Genomic DNA, 25268 nt, shown 5'->3' on the forward strand with positions numbered 1-25268 from the left:
TTCGCCTATCAGAAGCAATTATTTTTCAGGTTTCATATGTGACGTTTTGATAAACCTGATTACAGTGTGATCGCTGACGATGGATCCAATCGTGGAAGACATGAGGCAGCCTGCCTCCGTGTACCATCTTTATCGACTGAAGCGCAAATTGTTATCAGTGTGCTCATTAGTTGCAGAATGTGACCGAGCGGAGCGTGAAATTGAAAAATTTCAAAGACTGGCTCAATTACAGGACCGTATAGCAATATTGAGAAAATGCTCGCATTGCCTTCAGAAGCAAGTTGCGGAGCAAAGAAGACTCTGTCATCGTCAGCGGCTTTCTATGAATTCAAATACCAAAGCTAATCTTTTAAAAACGAGACGGAAGCAGCTGGAGTGCCAAAAGGCTAATTTATCAAGTCATCTGAAGAATGAAAAAGTGAATCTGAGAATTAAAAATGCTTATTTAAAATCAATGAGGCAGCAATATCTACATGCTTTATTAACAGACGTATTTCCTATTATTTGCTCAGATGCCTACTCGCCCAATATTAATGGATTTTCAAAATCTACCCATACTAATCGAGGAGGGGGTATCGAATCAATGCTTTTGTCAAGTGTAATGCCGAGTGCCCTGAATCAGGACCAGTTTCTGCAACTGGACGAAGCCATAAACACACACTACTTGGGACAGGGATACTGGTCGAACGATGACGTATCAGACTTGGACCTCAACTCAAATAGTCAGTACAAGTAAGTTTGCCAAACGCACGTATTAGAAACGTTAGTATGCTGGTATGCTTTGTTGTTTCGTCAGATGAATTTTATTGACTGCAATATGAGTTTGGCTTTAGACGGGCTAAGTGACTGTTTTCTCTTAGGCAAGAAGTATGACTAATTGTTTTTCCGTAAATTAATTTTGAGCAAATTGGTTTTTTTATGACCAAATATAGACCATGGACTGGCCGAGTGTCACAAAGCAGCATTTAATACCAAATTTAGTTAAAAAAATCATGCTATATTTGCTACCGTTAAGGGAAGGTTATCTAAACATCTTTAATCTCAAGATCGCTTAAGCTAATACAACAGATCAGTTCAATTTCTCAGGCTTAGAAAAAGCGTCAGACGAAAATGAATACTGAATTAAGTAAGATTAAGAATCGCTCACTTGATCTAACTAGTGAGCAGGATGCATCAAGCTGACTTAACACTACGCCTTTGAATCGATATCAATTTCATTAAACGAAGAACAGATTTCGTGGTGGTGTTTCATTTCCGTGTTCCTGGGATCTCGTTAAAAGGTCATCGTTAGGAGGTGGTCACAGAAACTTGACGATTGGACATGCTCTTGATTGTCCAAAAAAATGCTACACATATGAGACAAGAAAATGACTTTTTTTTTGCTAATTTTCCGAGTGATGTGTCACGATGTCGAGATTCGGCCTCATCGTCAGCCGATGCCAGGGGTAACCTTTGCTTTCAAATCTATAATCACTGTAGTGGTGGCAAGATTTGACATTCAAGCTAATGCAATTTTGGAGTCTAGATTTAGTGAAGGTTATCCGTAATAGCAGAGTGTAAAAATGTGAATCTAATAAGGGAGAAAAAAATATTTATTCAGAGACGTCATTTTTGTCCACTCATTGGGCGTGCACAAGCGGAGCTGGTCCCCAGTTTCAAGCATGCTGAAAGAGCTAACTTCGAAGTTTTCCGTACAAAAGAAAGTTGGCTAAGCTGTCATAGATTATACTAAAGGAAAGTCTTGTATGGAGCTCCTTCTTTTGCATCCAAGGCTCGATGACAACATAGATGCCAACAATTGCTGATGCGTCAATGGGATTTGTCGAGGAATAGAGGATGAAGAGAACCCTCACAAGAGAACCCGAAAATGATAGCCAAGCTGCGAGATATCTCAAATCAACTCGATAAAAGCTTGGATTGTGATCAATTACAGTTTGAAAAGTCAGTATTCGAGCACGGCGCTTTTTCGGAGATCCAAAAGTACCTTAAAAGCATCAAGAAGCCGCCTTCGATACCAAGTGTCTTACACCTGGACGACCTTTCCGCATCAACAGATCCAGAGAAAGCGGAACTGTTTAACACTTTCTTCCAAACAGTTTTTACCAAATCTGACTACAAAAGAAAACCTCTCACTTCCTTGCCCGCTCTTCAAAGCATTCACTTCGAAGAGTCAGAGATATGAGCAGTTCTGGAAAAACTGAAACCAGGCAAGGCCAAAGGGATGGATGGCTAAGGAAATCTCCCTTTGAAGGCATTGTCCAAAAGCCTTGCGAAGTCGCTAAAATTATTTTTCAACACCATATCTAACAAGTCAACCTTTCCCGATCACTGGAAAAGAGGCGAAGTGGTTCCTATCTTCAAAGATGGTGACAAACAAAATGTCAAAAACTACCGTGGTGTTGTCTTGCTCGATTGTGTTTCAAAAGTGTTAGAGCGTCTTATTTTCGAAAAACTCTACCCCCGTGTTGAAAGTCTACTATCGGATGATCAGCATGGATTTCGGAAAGGCAGATCAACAACAACCCAAATGATCTGTTATCTCAACGAAGTGTTTGAAAACATCAACCAACCGACATTGTTGTCGCTGTATTTGGACTTCGAAAAGGCTTTTGACAAAGTCTGTCATGAGAAGCTGTTGGAGAAGTTGTTGATTCTGGGCTTTGGAGGACCCCTATTAGCACTCTTGGAAAGCTATCTGAGCAACAGGTCGCAAAGGGTCCGCATCGGGAACTCCTACTCCCGGTATCTTGAAACATCAAGTGGAGTTCCACAGGGCTCAGTACTTGGACCGTTCTTCTTCATTCTTTTCATCAACGATCTCCCCAGTCAACTAATGTCGAAATCGTTTGGATATGCAGACGATTTTAAGATCATATCACAAAATGCAGTTACTCTCCAAATAGATGGACATAGACTCTGGAAATGGTGCTCAGAAAACCAAATGAGTCTGAATCTAAAAAAGTGCAACGTTGTTGCCTTCAAGGGGACTGCGTCAGTTGCACTGGGAGGGCATATTCTTAATTCAGCGGCAGTGCAAAAAGACCTTGGAATACAGGTCTCCAAATCTCTTAGCTGGGCGTGTCATGTAGAGAAGCGAACCACCAAAGCTCTCAAGTGTTTCTACATGATCAAAAGAAGCACGCTCAACACTACAGCTTGGCAAACCAAGAAAGCAATTTATCGTAGTTACATAGTACCTATTGTGTCATATGGAGCTATCCTATTCAAGGCTAGCAAAACCGATCTGCGAATCATTGAAAAAGTGCAGAAGAGAGCGGTTAAATGGATTTTCAATAGAAAAGACAATGACTACAAGACCAGCTTGCAAATCCTGAATCTTCTACCCCTCTCTCTTTATCACGAGCTGCATGTACTATTAACCTTCATATCCATCGTTAAGAACAAAATTGATGTTGAATGGAGGAACTACGTTAGCGTTGTGGAACAGCAAATTACCAGAGCTGGTCAAATCACTCAGTATAAATGCAAAGTTTACAAGTTGCAAAAGCAAGAAAGTGACTTCTGGTATAGGGCTGCCCACCTCGCAAATTTATTCGGCCGGTATCTCTCAGAAGATGTGTGCGAAACGCCGAATATCAAGGGAAAGCTTTCTGATGTTTACTCATTGTACTTCGATCAAAAATATGACTTCAACAATGTCTGAACTTGGAGGATTTTCTGCAACTGCTCGGACTGCAGAGACCTTAACAAACTGAATCTGTGACAGTAATTACCAAACAGGGAACTTATGAAACCCCTGGGACTGAATCCCTAAAGCCTTTATTATTATTATTATTATTATTATAGTTAATTTTTTTCTTGCTGGTGCCTCTTCAATATCTGTTCTGTTCATCTTTTACGTTTATATAGACTTAGGTTTCATACTTCATTTTATTTCATTGATGGAAATCTAGAAATACCAAATGAGGACGTAGAGCTCAGAGGACTCAGTACAAGCTAATGTTCACTCAGTCTTGCGAAGCTGTTTTTTTTCACGTTTCTCTTTCTCGCAACTTTTTATCCGGATGAAGTATGGGTATTAGGGCAATTAAGAACAATATTTAAATAGACACCAAATATTAGCCACAAAATATAATGATATAATGATAACCATAGTGACAGAACCAAGCTTTCAAGAAATACCAGGCCATATCATCGCGAGAGTTTAATTGCCCTCAAACGAAGTTTGTAGCAAGTATACTAGTTCTGTTCGTCTTTCTATGCGATTTTTCGCTTGACCGAATTTTAGTCTGACCCATTTGACTTTGTGTCCTCAAAATGGGATAAACGGGTAGCGCCCAGCGGGTACTAAGTTCTCTTAGAGCCTTTCAGCTCACTGGTCTCCAAGTAAGCGATTAGGAGAAGATGGTTAACTATCTGTATATTTTACGGTGTTTGCAGACGCGTTTTCTCCTTCGAAATTTTGCGCAGCTGAACTTTAGTGGCCGTAGTTCGCTATTCGAAGTCTATTGATCAGCTATTGAAATTGTATTTAAATATACTATTGGCCTATATAAGACCTAATAAGATCATTTGAAGCTCCTCAGTGCCCCCGCCCCCGCATGCTCAAGCAGGTCACAAAAAATTTGAGCACACCTCATTCATTTGAGAGCTATTAGTCCGAAATTAGTTGGTTGTGTTCTCCTTTTTCGAGGAAAGGTAATCCCTTTTGCACCCACAAGTTACCATGGAACTGTCACATTTGCTTCATCTGGAAAATTTACGAAGTCGGAGGAGTTCCAAGATTCGAAAAAAAAAATGTTTTGGAACCAATGTTGAAAATGGTAAATATTAATCGAAAGAAACGGGTTGAATTTTGTTTTTTTTTGTTGTCCATTTTCTTATTATTCGCATCAGACGGTTTTGCCCGTTGTCCATCAGATTGGTGTAAATCAAAATCTTTTCAGCAATTCAATTATTGCATTGGTAATTTTCCAATATTTTTTTGTTTAGCTACGGCATTGTCTCTATCAACCTGAACCAGCCAGAAAAGTACGATCAGTTCGTGAATCTCATCGGCAGGCTGTACGCAATGCAACAGAAGTTATCCCAAAACCAACATGGGAGACGTCTTTCAACGGCATCAAATAACAATAGCTTCAGTTCTTCATCAGGCGTAAGCAGTGGCAATCTAGCTGCACAACTACCTGATGCAGGCAGCCTAGCGTGTCACTTGAATCTGGACTGTGACGTCATTTCTCAGGCATACGAACAGAGTGCAGCTTTGTGCCACCTAGCTCAGCTAGTTCATATATCCTCTTATATTCTATCAATTCCTCTACCTTACAGGCAATGTTACTATTTCTTCATGGGATTCGATTATAGTCCCAGAGCACTGCACGATGCGCTGTGTAAATTGGATTTAAACATCATATTTCTTTGTCTATCTCAAGGGGTTTGTTCAAACAAACTCCGACCGGATCACAACATCCGCAATTTGATCCACTGTTTTTCCCTGACTAACCACAATCTAGGAGACAGTAAAGTTTCCTTTGGCCTGGACTTTGATTTGTTTGCGAGGGTGGAGGACTTCTTCACGAGGTACGACACTCTGAACAGGCTCAAGTTTGACAGGAATGGTTTAGTGATGGAAGAAGAACCGACGGATTGGGAAGAATTACCCGAAAAAGTAAGTTCAGATTTAAAGAGTCTTGAAAAGTTTGCTCATAGATCCTATAAATCCCGCACATAGAAGCACATCGTGTAAATTATGCATCAAATTGTATGATGCTCGAATTACAAGTTCACTTATAGAAACATTACAAGGAATAAATGTACGATGTAATCAAATTAAACAGAATGCTTGATTTTGCTCTCTCTCTCAATTTTCTAGTGAATCATAGAGTACTTGCGAAAATTGTCATTTCAATTTAGGGTGGCATCCATGTTTTATAAAACTGTTTCATGTTTTGAAGGTATCAATGACGAAGGAGGAGCTGAAGCAGATCCAAGACAGCTACGAGAGAGCCATTACCAACAGTGGTCCAGTTTCAGTAGTGTCCAGTCAGGCCACGCAGATGCTCAACTCATCTGCTGCTGCTCTTCTTACCACTGTCACCTCGTGGCTGTCTGACAAGACATTCTCTATCAACGACTGACTTACATTAACAGAATCAATTCTCAAATTTAATGTGCTGTTTTTTGGCCCAATCTCGTTGAAAATGACCGCTATGCTCTTCATGCTGATATGACTGTAGATCGAAGGACAGTGAATGAAATGTAACTGTCAATTGAATCAAATCGGTTGAAATAGCCAACTAGATTTAAGACCGGACAAATACTAATGCCTACGACCTTCGATCTAGTGTCGAGGCACCACTGCTCATGCAATCTGACAAACTATATTGTGTTCTGTAAATTTTTGTTCACTCGGGGAATGCTGTTTTGAATGTTAAATCCTCACTACTCGGTGGCGTCTTTAGGAATGGTACTAAAAGAATGGTTCTTCAGTGCTGCTGCTTGGTTGCGGTTGCGTCTAAAGGGGCCGGTACAGACAAACTAAGCTTGCTTCAGCAGTGATCTCAAGGGCTTTTCAAAATAAAGAAATATGAACGAGGTGCCGTGCTCCACAAATGGCAGCCGCAGATCTGGAAACACTAATCATTTCACTGTTTCCGGCTTCGAGAAAATCGGGTTTGAAATTCTTGTAAACGATTTTGGGCTAAATTAGGTTGCTCGTATTTTCCAGGCCTTGCTGTTTGAGAATTGCGGCGCTTTTGTAATATCTCCTGCAACTAACAAAAGGAAACACTTCGAAAGATCCTCGTTGCTCGGATTTTAAGTAGAGAGAAAACGGTCTTTGAACAAAAATTTGCTTTTTCGAATGTAATTTTTTGTTCACTTGCGGCAATTTGACTTTGATGTTTGCTCAATTTTCAATTTTTTATTGGATTTTTTCTAAGTGGTTTTTCCAATCCATTTATTGTTCATTCTATGTCTAATTATTTGTTAAGTCAATGTAAATTCTTTGAATTGGGTCAGGACTTGACCTGCTATTACAATTCAAAGAATTTGAATTGTATTGGGGCGCTGTCTTTTTTTACGACTCGAAGAGGAGTATTGGAGAAGTCCTTTTTTTTAATCAATTTTATTGGAGTGATTTTTAAAGCGGGAAATGAAACGCGTGAAAAAATTTGGAGTGGTTTTTGTGCTGAACAAAATTGAAGAGTGGAGCGAAAAGAGAGTGGTTTTTGTTCATACCCCTGTTTTTGAGAGAGCGATAAATTGATGTGTGAAAAAATTTTCTTTAAGCGAGCGAAATTTTTTTGTTCAGATGCGGCCTTTTAAAACCGTTTTTTTTGTTATTTTTTGGTTTAGAGGTCTGATTATGATATTGTGTGATGCTTAGGGTTGTTTTAATAGTGGTTCGCAAGTTTTTGGTCATTAATAAGATTTTTATACCATTTTGCTGGTTTTTCAGCTATTTTGCTGAATTTTAGGCGAATTTTAGCAATTTTTTTGCGTTTTGTTTTGTTATAATGCTTTGTAATGGCTTTGAATAGACGCATGTTAGTAACTGAGTTTTTAGATACCAAGTGATTACATTCTCTTAGGTTGGAAACGATTTTTTTGTTTAGAAAAATGACAATAAACTGAAAAATTTTGAATTATTTTTCTTAATTTTTGCTGTTTTTCGTTTTTTTTCTAAACCTAGAAAAAATTTTCAGCCTATTCGACTTTGCTATTGTTTTTGAAGTCTTCCAGTACTAATTCGCTCCAATTAACGTTTTCTGGGTCTATGTGCTCCCGTGAAATTAAAAAAGCTCAATTTTTCCTATGATTTTTTTTCAATTTTTTTTAAATGCCCTTTGTGTTCTTCAATTTTTTATAGCATTTGGGGATGCCTATAGTCCAAATTAGTTGTCCTTGATGCGTTTTGATGATTTTGATTTCAGTTTTGAATCAATTTGTTAAAGATAATTGAGAAACTTTTATGAAGAGTTCCGCAAATTTTCGTGTTTTTTTTTTGGAATTTTTGCTGAGTTCTTCTGATTGTCTGCTTTTTGCTAGTTTATAGTGGTCTAGCTTTTGATAGGAGCTTTTCTAGAGGTTTTGTTGAAATATATTTAGTGCACTTTTCAATGACAAATATCACTAACTTTTCTTAAACACTAACTTTTTTTCTATTTTTTTCGTTCTTCGTTTTTACTCATATAAATAAACAATTATTTGGATTGCTGGACACTTGACCAGATGTAGTATTAAAAGTTTTTTGAAATAATGATTTGATTTCAGCTTAATGGTATTTGATTCATTATTTGTGGCCAATTTTTTTTGTTTTTTTTTACAGAAAATATTTTTGGTTTTGTTTTTCATTTCCTTTCTTTTACCTTCGTTTATTCTACTTGAAATTTGTGTTTGGTTTTTGTCTCAAATAGCAGTGATTCAACAAAAATAAACTAAACCTATTTCACGGGTTTTCGCCAAAAGTTGTTTTTAAACGTGCAACTCAATGTAAAATTTTTATCACTTGCTTTATCGTCTTTTCTGGTCAGTTATTTTTTCATTGTTCTTTTTCTTTTTTTCTGTTTTAAAGTGACAAGTGTTATTCAGTAGGATAAGCATTATGTTAGTTATTGTGGTCAGTCAGTAGAATAAGTTTTATGTTTGTTAGGGATGTTCGTTTTTTCCTTCGAGTCGTTTCCGGAATTTTTCCGGCTATGTTTTTTTTTTAAGATCTGTTCACACATTTTCATGATTTTTGAAGTCAAATTGGAGTAGTGATTTTGGTCACGCCAAAACAGGAAATGGAGCGAAAAAGCGAGTGGTTTTGCGGAGTGAAATTTTTTCGCTCTAATTTTAAAGTAGAGAGAATACGGTGTTTGAACAAAAATTCGCTTTATCGGTAGTGGTTTTTTGTTCACATGCGGCAATTTCACTTTGATTTTTACTATTTTTTCGATTTTTTGGATCGGATTTTTTTAAATGGTTTTTCCAATCCATTCATAGTCCGTTCTAGGTCTAGTTTTCTGTTTAGTCAATAAAAATTCTTTGAATTGTACGTGAGGACTTGTCCTGCTATGTTTTTTTTATTTCGTCGTCAAGATTTTTGTCACGATCATATTACATCACAATCACTTCAAATCTGCTTTTTGTTCATTCGGTCATGCAATTTCAACTGAAATGCGTGTGTGAAGTCATTTATCACTCTTAGTGGAGCGAGTGTTTTTGTTCATTCGCGTGATTAAGTGATTTGAGAGCAGCTAATAGAAGCAGCAATAAGTTATACAGATTCTCAGTCAGAATATAACATCTGAGCATTTGATGATCTGTTTTTTTTTACTATCGTTTTGGGACTGCAGATCTACGAAGCTATCGCGGGTATTTTCTGGCAATCTGTCAGCTATGTTTGCTTTTCTGCGGCACAAATTCGACGTTTTGGTATAATCGAGCAATCGTTTCTCCGATTGCACTTTGATATCGTTCACTTATAAAAATGTACAATCAAAATTACGATTATTGTTGTTGTTTTCTCTTTGCTTCTGCACTTTTTGACCGTCACCGAGGCACGTGCATTTCGATAATGCATGATTTGGCTGCTGACATCGTATTTCATTGTCGGGTTGCAACTGATGTTGTTTTTGGCGTTTCTCATTTTAGCTAAAATACGAGGCTCTGGGGGTTGCATATGCCTCATATTAAGATCCGTACTCGTCATAAGCGTGTGTGCTAGAATTTTAGTATTGTTAGGTTACATGAGTGTCGTTGAGTGCTGTTTTGTTTACGTTGAAATGAGATATAAATGTGCGCATTTGACTATTTTAAGAAAGATCGTGTTTTTAACTAAAAATGGTATTTAGATTTACTTATCTCGGTGCTATTAAGTGATAACGGTATCCTGTGGTAGCTAGCCTAGACTGTAGTTGTTCACTTTTATATGCATTAATGCTTACTCTTAGAATAATTTCAATTAGACGTTTCGTTCAATCAAGTTTTTATTTCTGATTGGAGTAATAGCGAAAAAAATCCATATTCTCAAAAACTGACGTCCAAATTCAGTTTGACCCCAGTTTTGATGTTTTTTGTTATCAAGCTGAATTGATGTAAATTATCCAACAATTAAACGCTCGGATGTTTTACCCTCAACAGCTGACGTTGGCGAGAAGTATTGAGACTAAGCGGAGATTTTTCAGCAGCTTTCTGACTTATTTTCAGAAAATGAATGGTGGGAACTTAGACGCTCAAATCAGTAGACGATCTACTTACATTAGTGATCTTGTAGCCACAATCTGTGCCAAAATTCCGGAGACCAAGCGACAGAACTTGGAAGAATATGCATCTGGAATAGCAGCCAGAATGGCTTACAATGATACAAACTCTATAGATGGATTCAGTTTAATGGAATCGGTCAAGATGTCATTGGCTTCAGAGGGGAAGATCAGAGAATCGGTTCTAGTTTCTGAGTTGTATACGAGGTTAAATGGCTTAGCAGCCAACTTACCTTGTTCGCCGAATGTGTTGTTAGAATTCCTGTGTAAACTCGGTTCTAAAACCTCATCAGTGAAGTTCAAAGCCATAACTCCTGTGACGAGCGATGTCTCTGAAGCTCTTCCATCTGCTCGGAGGTCAAATAGTGTAACCAGTTATAGTAACGCGGCTACTCCGGCCTTCCCAGAAAGTGCTTCAATGTCTAACATGGCCATGGTTGCGAGGCCAGACAATCTTCAGCTGAGGCAACGGACCCCTGCAGGAGCTGCGACCATTAATGACGAAAGATCCAGTACCATTAGAGAGATCCTATACGCTTTGCAGGGTATTCCTGGGAACTCGATTGACTATGTGTTGTACCAGGATCGCTTTCTGTTGAACAGACACTGTAAAGTGAGTGAAAGCTTCGCAGTTCATGCTAACAAAATTTGCAGTATCGGGTGGCTTTATATCAAAATCAGGAAGTTTATAGAGACTAAATCGGTTGATAAGACCTATGGCCTGATTGGTCAAAGTTTGTGCAGTGCTTTGCAAGGGGAGCTGGCAGAGTTTGATCGTCTAATAGCAGCCATTGAGTCTCAGATTGCACTGGAACGAGATGTTACTGTCAATGATGGGGAATCGGTGACGTTGTGTCAGTTGGACGTTTGGCTCTATGATGCATATCACAGATTCAAAATGATTGTAGCGTTGCTTGAGAACTGTCGCAATGTAAAAGGAGGGGCATTGTTAACATCCGTTCACTCTTTCGCTCAACATGGCGACCCTGAAGTTAGATCTACCATGAAACGAATTCTGAAATTTATGCTGCATCCTTTGCTTAGTATGATTCTATCCTGGTTGACTTTCGGGGAGTTAGTTGACGATTACAGCGAGTTTTTCATATCCGCCAAGCCGGAAGTGAAACCGGAGAAATTATGGCATGAAAAGTACTGGTTGAACTTACAAATGCTTCCTGTTTTTATAGCGCAACCCTTGGCTAACAAAATGCTCTTAGTGGGCAAATCTATCAATTTCATATCACAAGTTTGCAAAGAGCGAGCTATCGATGATCACAACTTAGATCCTTCAGATAGTGCAAAACATATGGAGATTAGTATGAAAGAGTTGGAAGACGATTTTGAAGGCAACATGACTAAACTTGTGACCGAACGACAAACGAGTACGAACAGTCAGGTACTCCAGTTACTGATGCAGAAATATAAGTTTGTCCATCACTTAAAGGCCTTCAGGAGGTATTTGCTTTTCGGTCAGGGTGACTTCATTCGACACTTGATGGACATCTTGGGCGTTGAGTTAGACAAACCAGCCACTGAGCTGTTCAAACACAGCTTAACAAGTTCATTGGAAACTGCGATTAGAGCAACTAATGCTCAGTTTGACGATGCGGATGTTTTAGAACGCCTCGATGTTCGATTGTTAGAATGGGCGCCCGGCGATCGGGGTTGGGATGTGTTTAGTTTGCATTACCACGTTTCAGGAGGCGGTCCTCTTTCAACTGTGTTCACAAATCAATGCGTTTTGTTGTATCTAAGAATATTCAATTTCTTATGGCGTTCGAAACGTATCGAGTTTGTGCTCAGCCAAATGTGGATTGAACAGATTTCATATGTGAGGTTGTTGCGAGATCTAGGACGACCAGTACAAGCTGTGTTGCATAAATGCAAAATGCTTCACGGTAACATGATGAACTTTGTGTTACAGATGCAGTACTACCTCATGTTTGAAGTTCTAGAATGTTCTTGGGCGCAGCTTCTGGACAACGTCAACAAATCCCCCAACTTGGACCACATCATAGCTGCTCATCAAACTTTTCTTGATACTATCATATCAGGTTAATATCTGTGCATAGAACACATTTTTAAAATTGCTCTCAAACGAAGAGTTTAGCAATTATATTAGTCCTCTTGGTCTTTTTATGCGATTTTTTGCGTGACCGATTTTTTGTCTGACCCATTTGACTTTTCGGCCTTAAAAACGGGATAAAAAGGTAGCGCCCAGCGGGCATTGAGTTCTCTCAGAGCCTTTCAGCTCACTAGTCTCCAAGTAAGCGATTCACAGAAACTGTTTTGGAGACTTATACTTATGGTGTGAAGGGCGGTTCTTAGTATTTGACCCCTACTCAGCCGGCTATTATTGCGCTCCTATTATTTCTATTTCGTCAAACAACTTATTTCCTCAAAAAGGGGATCAACAGGAAAAGCCCGGTGGGCATTAATTGGCCGAGCATCTCTTGTAGTGCTTCACGCCTTATTAGTCTATAAGTATGCGATTAACCGACACTGTTTTGCGGAGACAATTTGTGTGAAGGAGTCACTCAATTGTCTCTTTGTTGTATCCTTGCTTCTATCTCTCAAATGAGATCAAAGAGCAATTGCGGCTGTTTTTCGGCAATATGCCCAGCACACTAACTCTTTGGGAAGATACTCGACGTATTGATGTGTGATTTTTGTGTGTCTGCAATGATGGATTCTCTACCTGGTATGTATGCCAGCTCCTTGTGATGCGCATTCTGTTTCTACACTTAGCAACGTTTATTTGTAAACATATAGCAATAATTTGAATCGAGTGGGTTTTGGTGTCCGTTTTGACTTTTTATTGAGACAAGGCGGCTCGTTTATGTGCGTTCGCACATGATGTTCCGACCCGAACTCATCTACATTTTTGACTTAATTGTCAACCAAATGAAGAAATAGGAAGAAGAAATAACAAATGCAGAAATAACAAAATAACAAATGAAGAAATGACAAAATAACAAAATGAAGAAATAACAAAATGAGCAAAATATCAAATGTGAACAAATACATTAGAACCACGAAATTTTTGAGAAAACTCGTAACATCAACGCCATTAATTTCATTAGCTTTCAACGGAATCCACTAAACACGGTAGATTATGCCTTAATGGGACAACATTTTTGTTTGCCATTCATATTTTGTCAATATGGCCTTACATCACGTTATTGACGATGAAAACATTAAAGACAGGTAACAACCAAAAATTCAGTAAAGTGCCAGAAGAAAGTGTCGAAGCGATTTAAATCATAAGTTCTGATCTGAAAACTTTATATATGATCCGTTGAACGTCTTCCCTAAAATAATGGCAACTATCAGTATTAGGATAATGTGATAAGATTTCAAAAGGATCTAAAAATAAGAAAAAGTACCCAAAAATTAAAAAAAAAACGAAAATTAGTGGCATTGAAGTTTTAAAACTAATAGGTAGAAGATAAAACCGCTAACCAGATTATTTTTGGCTGAATTAGAAATTTAAAAAAATGTCGAAGGTACTAAGACTGACTGACAATTAACGAAGAAAAAGTTTGATTGTATAATGTTCCAAAAAATTCGAAAAAACTATTTTTAAAGTCTGAACAGCCATTAACCTCGAAAGCGTTTAACGGAGGTTTAGAGCTACGCTCAGAAAAAACACGATGGCAGGAGGAAAGTGTTTGTTATGCATAGATAATCAATAAGTGATCACAATAAGTCTTAAGACTATGAAAACAACAACAAAGACAGACAACAACCAAAAGTTCAGTAGAAGAGTGCAGAAGAAAATTTCGAAACATTTCAAATCATAAGTTCTTCTCTGAAAACTTTATATATGATCCGTTGAACGTCTTTCCTAAACCAAGGGGAACTATGATTAGGATAATGTGACAAGATTTCAGGAGGATCCAAAAATTAAAAAAAGTACCAAAAGTATTAAAAAAACTATGAAAATTAGTGGCATTGAAGTTTTAGAACTAAAAGGTTGAAGATAAAACCGTTAACCAGATTATTTTTGGCTGAGCTAGAAAAAAAGGGATCCTGTAAGTCCTAAAACTGACTAACAGTCCACGAAAAAAATATTAGGATCGATTAATGTTCACAAAAATTTTCGAAAAACTTTTTTTAAAGTTTCAACAGCAATTAAACTCAAAAACTTTTAACGGAGATCAAAAACTACCGCCGGAAATAACACTATGGCAGGAAAAGGATGTTTGCCATGCATAGATAATCAATAAGAGATCAATACGTCTTAAGACTATGAAAACAACAACAAAAACACAAATTCAGTAGAAAAGTGCGAGAAGAAAATTTCGAAGCCATTTAATCCATTAGTTTTTCTCTGAAAACTTTATCTGTGATCCACTGAATGTCTTCTTCAAGCCAATAGGGGCTGTCAATTTTAGAATAATGTGATAAGATCTCAATAGTAACCAATAATACGGAAATATCCAAAAAGAAAAATTAAAACTTTTTGAAATCTTGTGTCATTGAAGTCGTATTACTAAAAGTTAGAAGATAAAACCGCCATCAGATCGACAGAGACTGACTGACTGACAGTTCACGATAATAAGTTTATGATTGGTTAAGGTTCAAAAAAATTTTCGAAAAATTATTAAACAGCCATTAGCTGTCCATAAGTTTTAACAGCTATTAGCTGTCCACTCAAAGCACTAAATATGCCCACTTAAATCTCTTTACGGAACATATTGCACTGTCAGTCAATGAGTCCATGCCATAAGACTCAGAAAAATTAGTAAAACCTCAAAAAGAAATTCAAAATTTCATTTAAAATTACGAAAACGAGGAGTCGAATGTAAAGAAAACATGATCAATTCCTTGAAAACAATTTTTTTGTGTTCATTGGGCTTCAATTGACTGTAAAGCAGGTTTATCATTAACGTAACCTCGATATGAAAAGTGACTTGTCTCTGGCTGACTTAAAAAAGCAAAAAAAGTAGAAAAGTTTTATAAAAAATGAGCTCTCAAATAGATTTCGAATTTTTTTGATATTGAAGCTCCCTATGAGACCAGAACTAGTCTTTTTTATCGCCTTTATTCTGTTAGGAAAACAAAATTGGTTCATTTTTTGGCAAGAAATTCGAGTTTGAAGTACTATTTATATAGAAATTATCTTAATTTGAAGAAAAATCTTACTAAAAGTGAACAAATATCCCGTGCTCACAAAAAAATTCAATCCTCGATAACTCCTAAAAAAATGAAAATCAGAAAAATTTTTTTTATGTTGAATTCTACGCTGGACCAGCTTTTTAATGATACCACTCACATTTCTCTGCGATGAATATATCGATCGGCCAAAATTGACTGAACAAAAAATCCCATTTGAGTATATATTTCCCTCCCCCCCACAAGTGGGGTCGTCGGAACAATAAGCTGTTTAGATAAAGTGCTGTTCTTGTACGCTTTAAAATGCCAGAGGTCTGTAGTCTCAAAAGGCGAATGCAAAGGAAGCCGAAGAAAAAGTAAGCCGACAGAAAAGCAAGCCGAAAGTTATGTAATAGTTGTGTAATCTATCAGAAATAATACATTGTTAGCCGTTACAATCAATACTGCGCGTAGTTTTATACTTCATAATGTATTCCAATGCGCCAAAGAAACAAAAATACGTCAATTTTAGACATCTAGTGTTGACGGGCCTCAACGGACCGCTGTCCATGGCCATGCCTCTCATCCGCTGTGGGATGTAATCCGGAAATCGCGGGTCGGTTAGCGAAGCGCGCCCACCAGCCCGCCAGGGGCAACTTAAAATACCGGTATCTCAAAATTTTTCGGCTGACTTGACCTCATTTTCAAAATTCAGCTTGCTTGCCTATCGGCTTGCTTGACCGCCAGCGTCTCAAAAGTTAAGATTCCGTTAGTCTCATATACGTAGTCAGAATTTAATTTCCATAAACTTTTGGCATTATAAAACTAGCAAAATGCTTGTAAGCATGGTTACGTGGCTCTGCAGAATTTATCAGTGTCTTCAAGCAGAGTCACGTAAATTAGAAGTAAAGCTCCGGGCATTAAGTTGAGGCGTACTTAGAGGTCTATTAGTCTCTAAATTTTCACCGAAACTGTTGAGAATTCTCAACCTTTGATTTGGTGGGAACACGTTGGTCAATAATTCTCCAAAACCGGTCAACCCTCTGTCAGTAAAGGCTAGCTTCCCTAAGGTTAAGCTATCTACAACTAGAACCACCTTTATTTCTGTTTTTTGACAACTATTTATCTGTCTTTATTCGGTTTTTTTTTCACTGCGGCCATGGAAGATGAGGGGGGATTGAATTGATCTCAATAGGCTCACCACGTTGACTTGATATTGAACAAAGCTTTAATTTTTAATGGAGAAATTGGGACTACATAATCAGCAGTCTTTTTTCCCGTTAATAATTATGGCGCGTAAATAACGATGCTACTTTCTTCTGGACCGTGAATTTTTGATTCTCGTTTAGTTTTTTGCCGCTAAATTCAGAAAGGTCAATCTCAACAAAAGAAAACTTTCTTTTTCAAAAATCTGGTAGGTTCCAATTAATTGCTGATGTTGACTTAGAGCTTTTTTTATTTCGATAACCGGGAGATGAAGTTGAAATAAAAATAGTGTAAAAAATTGAGGACAGATTTAATTATCAATAATAGAGAACCAATAATCTTCCAACAATGTCGAATTTTGAGGCAAATCTCGAAACCCAATTTTTTGGGGACTTCTGAATAAAATTTTATTTATTGCTCCTGCGCGCTTCTTTGAGAAGTGATTTAGCATAAGCATCCCAACTTCCAAGCTTTAATTTTGAAAATTTGTTTATATAAACTTTAAGCAAATCTTCGTGCAAAAGCACTGCGACACTTAAATCTTCGTGCAAAAGCACAAAGGAACTTAACAGCAAAATAATTGTTGCAGCATTTTCAAATGACTTTTTCAAGTAATTAGTGCCAGCAATTTTTTTGCACCCAAAATCGAAAACTTATCAGCATTCTAGAATGTGTATATTAAAGTGGTACCCTTAGGGTACCCTTACAAAGCGTATTAAGCGTAGAAATCAAATCCAAAAAAAATTTAAAAATTTAGCGCCCTCTGCATCTCTCTCTCTCTCTCTCTCTCTCTCTCTCTCGATCTCCTCCCTCTGGCACCGCATAAACACAACCTTTATCACTGTTACCAACAAGTTTTGATATTTTTTATTTTGTTAAACTGCACTACTAAATAATTTTATCATAATTCAAATACATCTTGTTCTTTTGAGGAGCCTCTTATCTATAGGCTTTTTGAGGTGTCCGGACAACGTGAACAAATCCCCCAACTTGGACCACATCATAGCTGCTCATCAAACTTTTCTTGATACTATCATATCAGGTTAATATCTGTGCATAGAACACATTTTTAAAATTGCTCTCAAACGAAGAGTTTAGCAATTATATTAGTCCTCTTGGTCTTTTTATGCGATTTTTTTCGTGACCGATTTTTTGTCTGACCCATTTGACTTTTCGGCCTTAAAAATGGGATAAAAAGGTAGCGCCCAGCGGGCATTGAGTTCTCTCAGAGCCTTTCAGCTCACTAGTCTCCAAGTAAGCGATTCACAGAAACTGTTTTGGAGACTTATACTTATGGTGTGAAGGGCGGTTCTTAGTATTTGACCCCTACTCAGCCGGCTATTATTGCGCTCCTATTATTTCTATTTCGTCAAACAACTTATTTCCTCAAAAAGGGGATCAACAGGAAAAGCCCGGTGGGCATTAATTGGCCGAGCATCTCTTGTAGTGCTTCACGCCTTATTAGTCTATAAGTATGCGATTAACCGACACTGTTTTGCGGAGACAATTTGTGTGAAGGAGTCACTCAATTGTCTCTTTGTTGTATCCTTGCTTCTATCTCTCAAATGAGATCAAAGAGCAATTGCGGCTGTTTTTCGGCAATATGCCCAGCACACTAACTCTTTGGGAAGATACTGGACGTATTGATGTGATTTTTGTGTGTCTGCAATGATGGATTCTCTACCTGGTATGTATGCCAGCTCCTTGTGATGCGCATTCTGTTTCTACACATAGCAACGTTTATTTGTAAATATATAGCAATAATTTGAATCGAGTGGGTTTTGGTGTCCGTTTTGACTTTTTTATTGAGACAAGGCGGCTCGTTTATGTGCGTTCGCACATGATGTTCCGACCCGCACTCATCTACATTTTTGACTTAATTGTCAACCTAATGAAGAAATAAGAAGAAATAACAAATGCAGAAATAACAAAATAACAAATGAAGAAATGACAAAATAACAAAATGAAGAAATAACAAAATGAGCAAAATATCAAATGTGAACAAATGCATTAGAACCACGAAATTTTTGAAAAAACTCGTTGCATCAACGCCATTAATTTCATTAGCTTTCAACGGAATGCACTAAACACGGTAGATTTTGCGTCAATGGGACAACAATTTTGTTTGCCATTCATATTATGTCGATATGGCCTTACAACACGTTATTGACGATGAAAACATTAAAGACAATTAACAACCAAAAATTCAGTAAAGTGCCAGAAGAAAGTGTCGAAGCAATTTAAATCGTAAGTTCTGATCTGAAAACTTTATATATGATCCGTTGAACGTTTTCCCTAAACCAATGGTAACTATGAGCATTAGGATAATGTAATAAGATTTCAAGAGGATCCAAAAATAAAAAAAAATACCAATAATATTTTAAAAAACTATGAAAATTAGTGGCATTGAAGTTTTAGAACTTAAAGTTTGAAGATAAAACCGTTAACCAGATTATTTTTGGCTGCGCTAGAAAAAAAGGGATCCTGTAAGTCCTAAAACTGACTAACAGTCCACGAAAAAAATATTAGGATCGGTTAATGTTCGCAAAAATTTTCGGAAAACTTTTTTTAAAGTCTTAGCAGCAATTAAACTCAAAAGCTTTTAACGGAGGTCAAAAACTACCGCCAGAAATAACACTGGCAGGAAAAATATGTTTGCCATGCATATATAATCAATAAGAGATCACAATACGTCTTAAGACTGAAAACAACAACAAAAACACAAATTCAGTGGAAAAGTGCGAGAAAATTTCGAAGCCATTTAATCCACTAGCTTTTCTCTGAAAACTTTATCTGTGATCCACTGAATGTCTTTTTCAGGCCAATGGGATTAGGATAATGTATGGATAATGTGATAAGAGTTCAAAAGTAACCAATAACACGAAATTATCCAAAAAATTTTTGAAAAATTTTGATTTCTTGTGCCATTGAAGTCATATATTTAATAGTTAGATAAAACCGACAACGAAGTTTATTTTAGTTTTAGTGGAAAGCAGGTGGGTTCTGTAAATACTGAGACTGACTAACAGTTCACGAAAACTTTAAGATTGGTTTATGTTCAAAAAAATTTTCGAAAAATTATTTTAATTTCTTAACAGCCATTGAATTCAAAAACTTTCAACGGAAGCTAATAAATACGCTAAAACATGATTCAAAAGGAGTATGGGGATGTTTGTCATGCATAGGTAATCAGTAAGACACCACAAAAAGTCTTACGACTATGAAAACAACAACAAAAACAGGCGAAAACCAAAATTCAGCAGAAAAGTGCGAGAAGAAAAGGTCGAAGCCATTTGAAACCATAAGTTTTTTCTCTGAAAAATTTATCTGTGATCCACTGAATGTCTTCTTCAAGCCAATAGGGGCTGTCAATTTTAGGATAATGTGATAAGATCTCAATAGTAACCAATAATACGGAAATATCCAAAAAAAAAATTAAAACTTTTTGAAATCTTGTGTCATTGAAGTCGTTTTACTAAAAGTTAGAAGATAAAACCGCCATCAGGTCGACAGAGACTGACTGACAGTTCACGATAATAAGTTTATGATCAAGGTTAATGTTCAAAAAATTTTTCGAAAAATTATTTTTTAACTGCCATTAGCTGTCCATAAGTTTTAACAGCTATTAGCTGTCCACTCAAAGCACTAGATATGCTCACTTAAATCTCTTTACGGAACATATTGCACTGTTAGTCAATGAGTCCATGCCATAAGACTCGGAAGAATTAGTAAAACTTCAAAAAGAAATTCAAATTTTCCTTTAAAATTACGAAAACTCGGAGTCGAATGTAAAGAAAACATGATCAATTCCTTGAAAACATTTTTTTTGTGTTCATTGGGCTTCAATTGACTGTAAAGCAGGTTTATCATTAACGTAACCTCGATATGAAAAGTGACTTGTCTCTGGCTGACTTAAAAAAGCAAAAAAAGTAGAAAAGTTTTATAAAAAATGAGCTCTCAAATAGATTTCGAATTTTTTTGATATTGAAGCTCCCTATGAGACCAGAACTAGTCTTTTTTATCGCCTTTATTCTGTTAGGAACACAAAATTGGTTCATTTTTTGGCAAGAAATTCGAGTTTGAAATACTATTTATATAGAAATTATCTTAATTTGAAGAAAAATCTTACTAAAAGTGAACAAATATCCCGTGTTCACACAAAAATTCAATCCTCGATAACTCCTCCAAAAAAAAAAATAAAAATCAGAAATTTTTTTTTATTTTGAATTCTACGCTGGACCAGCTTTTTAATGAGACCACTCACATTTCTCTGCGATGAATATATCGATCGGCCAAAATTGACTGAACAAAAAAAACCCATTTGAGTATATATTTCCCCCCCCCCCACAAGTGGGGTCGTCGGAACAATAAGCTGTTTAGATAAAGTACTGCTAATGTACGCTTTAAAATGCCAGAGGTCTGTAGTCTCAAATGGCGAATGCAAAGGAAGCCGAAGTAAAAGTAAGCCGACAGAAAAGCAAGACGAAAGTTATGTAATAGTTATGTAATCTATCAGAAATAATACATTGTCAGCCGTTACAATCAATACTGCGCGTAGTATTATAGTTCATAATGTATTCCAATGCGCCAAAGAAACAAAAATACGTCAATTTTAGACATCTAGTGTGTACGGGCCTCAACGGACCGCTGTCCATGGCCATGCCTCTCATCCGCTGTGGGATGTAATCCGGAAATCGCGGGTCGGTTAGCGAAGCGCGCCCACCAGCCCGCTAGGGGCAACTTAAAATACCGGTATCTCAAAATTTTTCGGCTGACTTGACCTCATTTTCAAAATTCAGCTTGCTTGCCTATCGGCTTGCTTGACCGCCAGCGTCTCAAAAGTTAAGATTCCGTTAGTCTCATATACATAGCCAGAATTTAATTTCCATAAACTTTTGGCATTATAAAACTAGCAAACGTGGCTCTGCAGAAGTTATCAGTGTCTTCAAGCAGAGTCACGTAAATTAGAAGTAAAGCTCCGGGCATTAAGTGGAGGCGTACTTAGAGGTCTATTAGTCTCTAAATTTTCACCGAAACTGTTGAGAAGTCTCAACCTTTGATTTGGTGGGAACACGTTGGTCATTAATTCTCCAAAACCGGTCAACCCTCTGTCAGTAAAGGCTAGCTTCCCTAAGGTTAAGCTATCTACAACTAGAACCACCTTTATTTCTGTTTTTTGACAACTATTTATCTGTCTTTATTCGGTTTTTTTTTTCACTGCGGCCATGGAAGATGAGGGGGGATTGAATTGATCTCAATAGGCTCACCACGTTGACTTGATATTGAACAAAGCTTTAATTTTTAATGGAGAAATTGGGACTACATAATCAGCACTCTTTTTTTCCCGTTAATAATTATGGCGCGTAAATAACGATGCTACTTTCTTCTGGACCGTGAATTTTTGATTCTCATTTAGTTTTTTGCCGCTAAATCCAGAAAGGTCAATCTCAACAAAAGAAAACTTTCTTTTTCAAAAATCTGGTAGGTTCCAATTAATTGCTGATATTGACTTAGAGCTTTTTTTATTTCGATAACCGGGAGATGAAGTTGAAATAAAAATAGTGTAAAAAATTGAGGACAGATTTAATTATCAATAATAGAGAACCAATAATCTTCCAACAATGTCGAATTTTGAGGCAAATCTCGAAACCCAATTTTTTGGGGACTTCTGAATAAAATTTTATTTATTGCTCCTACGCGCTTCTTTGAGAAGTGATGTAGCATAAGCATCCCAACTTCCAAGCTTTAATTTTGAAAATTTGTTTATATAAACTTTAAGCAAATCTTCGTGCAAAAGCACTGCGACACTTAAATCTTCGTGCAAAAGCACAAAGGAACTTAACAGCAAAATAATTGTTGCAGCATTTTCAAATGACTTTTTCAAGTAATTAGTGCCAGCAATTTTTTTGCACCCAAAATCGAAAACTTATCAGCATTCTAGAATGTATATATTAAAGTGGTACCCTCAGGGTACCCTTACAAAACGTATTAAGCGTAGAAATCAAATAAAAAAAAATAAAAATAAAATTTAGCGCCCTCTGCATCTCTCTCTCTCTCTCTCTATCTCGATCTCCTCCCTCTGGCACCGCATAAACACAACCTTTATCACTGTTACCAATAAGTTTTGATATTTTTTATTTTGTTAAACTGCACTACTAAATAATTTTGTCATAATTCAAATACATCTTGTTCTTTTGAGGAGCCTCTTATATATAGGCTTTTTGAGGTGTGTGTATTGATGGTGTATGTATTGATATTTTTTTGTGTTAAGGGGCTTACTACTAAGCTTTCACTAATTTTGCAGATCTGTATTTATTTGATTTAGCAAAACATGATTCTTTTCAAAGGCATAAATAACCAGAAGTTTAAGCGTATTTGAAAAAATTCTTATTTTGACGTTTTCTGTTTTTATCCGTATCTGAGTTATTTATCTGCTAGCCAAAAAATTTTATCAGCCTTTTTAGGTTGTAGCCAGAAGTCAGTTTTAAAGAAATTTTACTTGAAAAAATTAAAAGTAATTGTAACTCCAAATCTTTTTAATTAATTTTGTCATTATATATCTTTCTGGGCCTGAATGACTCAAAAAGATATCTCAGAGTGCCATGAAATCAACTAAAGTTGCAGGGAAAGCGGGAATTTGCGGTTAAAATGTTCCAAAAATCTGCCTATTTGGTGCTTTTTTAAAATTTGATTTCTCGGACGAAACTGTTTGAGTATTACGTTGGTCATAGTTCAGAAAACGTTTACGTACTAAAAGTTTTTTTGCTTTGAATTCTTGTTGAAGTTATATAATGAAAACTTGAACAAAAAATAATACTGAATTTTTCTTTTAAAATATTGATATTTTGTATTTTTTTTTAATTGAAGGGTTGAATAAATTTTCAGAAGCATGAATGAGTGATCTTTTAGCGAACTGAATAAATGAAGATAAAAACTGGTATTTTTTCATTTTCAAAAAGCAGAAAACAAGATGACGACAAAAGAACTTTTGAAAATTTAAATGAACATTCAAAAAATATTGTCCTACATTGAATTTCAATTCTATACCTATAATTAATAGCCGCCGTCGGACTCTCAACGGCTATTATTTAGGCGCTCTCTGTTTTTAAAATTCGCTTTACCTTTTGATCACGTTTTTCGTTTTACATAAGCCACGATTTTTACGCTTGATTTCTGACTTAACTCACTCACTGTTTAAACTGAATGGATTTTAAATTTTTTCACGCACTGAATTACGCAATGTGGTGATTGCGGTCAAAGTCAAAAGAGCAAAATAAAAAGAAACAAGATCAACCGATGAAGCCCGGTCGTTAAATCATAGTGCATTAGGTTATCAAAGTTCATTAGAACGAATATGAACAAAATATCAAAAACAACTGCTCGAAATGAATACATTGAAATAAATCACTTTGTGCACTCTCGGCATTTTTTTTTGTAAAACACTTTACATGGAATTTGTCTAAAGATATTATGCCAAGCATTTTCGGGTAAGTAGGAGTTGAAAGGAAATTGACTGGAATTTTGTGGACAATGAATAAATTTTTCCGGACTAGACTGATATTTTTTTCATGAGCTTGAGGAAAACAGAACGATCCTCTGTTCATAACTCTGAAAATTTTCGATTCTCTCAGTATGCTTTAAAAGCAAGTGACATGAGCACATGACAATTTTTAAAAGTTTAGTGGAAGTGAGAAAGCTTCAAAGGATAATGAGTGTTTTCCGACATCCGTCCTTGATAAAAAGACAAACATCGCCGCACTAATGTTTGAAGTCGATGTCAAGAAGCGAAAACGCTAAAACACTAAGAAACTGTTGATGGAGCCAAAACGTAAAAACATTTTCAAAAAATGTTTCAGTCCTTAGAAGTACTGCAACTAACATTGGTAGATGACTTATTTTAGGTGCCTTACTGGAACAAGAGCTGCACTTCATCCTTAGCCAGATCAGAGCCATCTTCGACATCATAGTACAATATCAACACATGCAGACACGCTTCTTTGATGCTGCCTTAAACGTTGCCACGCTGTCCAAAACGAAGGAAGCTGACAGTCCTAAGATCAAAAGCTTCAATAAAGAGACGTTACCGAAGTTGAGAGCCGAATTGAAGATTGTATCAACTAGTTTCAAAGATGCAGTGACGAATTTGCTTCTAAGTTTGCTGTCACAGCCTACAGAGTTACTGCAGAGCTTGGCCTATAGATTGGATTTCAACGATTTCTACAAGAATAAAGACGTCAGGCTGAAACAGTCGTACAAGCACATGCGAATTGCAGGGCGCTGAGAGAGATTCGAATTTAGTGCTTTAGTTTTGCGTTCAAAGCTTTTCTTTACCGAGTGACTTGATTAATGATCGTTAGTTTGTTGTAAATAGTCGAGATTTGAGAGTTTAGAGCTTATTCTGATTTTGACAATAGTGAAGAATATAGATGTCCATTTCCAATTTTTCCGTTTTGAGACTATTGTGGTAGATGTTGTTTAACAATTCGGATCTTTTCCGTTTGTGCCCCCCCCCTCCAGCTTAGTGGGTTCATATTATCTGCGACCCCCAGGCGCACGTGCAATATTTTACATAATAATTTACTATATAATGACTTGGGGGTGCATAACGTACTGGGGGGGGGGGGGGGGGGGGCACAAACGGAAAAGATCCAACAATTCTTTAGCTGCTAAATATTCGGTCTGGTTGACTTTTTGATGCAGAGTAGTGTTTTGAGGTTTTTTTTGAAGTGTGTTTAATTACGCAAGAATGTTTTTCTT

At 36.7% G+C, this 25268-nt stretch overlaps 1 protein-coding gene across 1 annotated transcript; it reads left to right on the top strand.

Annotated features, from left to right (window-relative positions):
• LOC142343094 (uncharacterized) lies at positions 1-24951 on the top strand. Its single transcript, XM_075394781.1, has 5 exons — positions 1-732; positions 4954-5629; positions 5916-6095; positions 10090-12262; positions 24413-24951. The coding sequence occupies exons 1-5, from the start codon at positions 80-82 to the stop codon at positions 24790-24792; spliced, it is 4062 nt and encodes a 1353-aa protein (XP_075250896.1). The 5' UTR covers positions 1-79; the 3' UTR covers positions 24793-24951.
• The last annotated feature ends 317 nt before the right edge of the window (positions 24952-25268 follow it).

This window comes from Convolutriloba macropyga, chromosome 7 (assembly GCF_964194025.1).
Source record: "Convolutriloba macropyga chromosome 7, txConMacr16.3, whole genome shotgun sequence".
In the NCBI taxonomy this organism is placed as follows: Eukaryota; Metazoa; Xenacoelomorpha; order Acoela; family Convolutidae; genus Convolutriloba; species Convolutriloba macropyga.

Bases quoted from the DNA above. Each gene is read 5' to 3' on its own strand.
- LOC142343094 (XM_075394781.1), top strand. From the start codon at position 80: ATGGATCCAATCGTGGAAGACATGAGGCAGCCTGCCTCCGTGTACCAT. The intron at 5,630-5,915 runs GTAAGTTCAGAT...CATGTTTTGAAG, and splicing joins GGGAAGAATTACCCGAAAAA to GTATCAATGACGAAGGAGGA. The intron at 12,263-24,412 runs GTTAATATCTGT...GACTTATTTTAG, and splicing joins TCTTGATACTATCATATCAG to GTGCCTTACTGGAACAAGAG.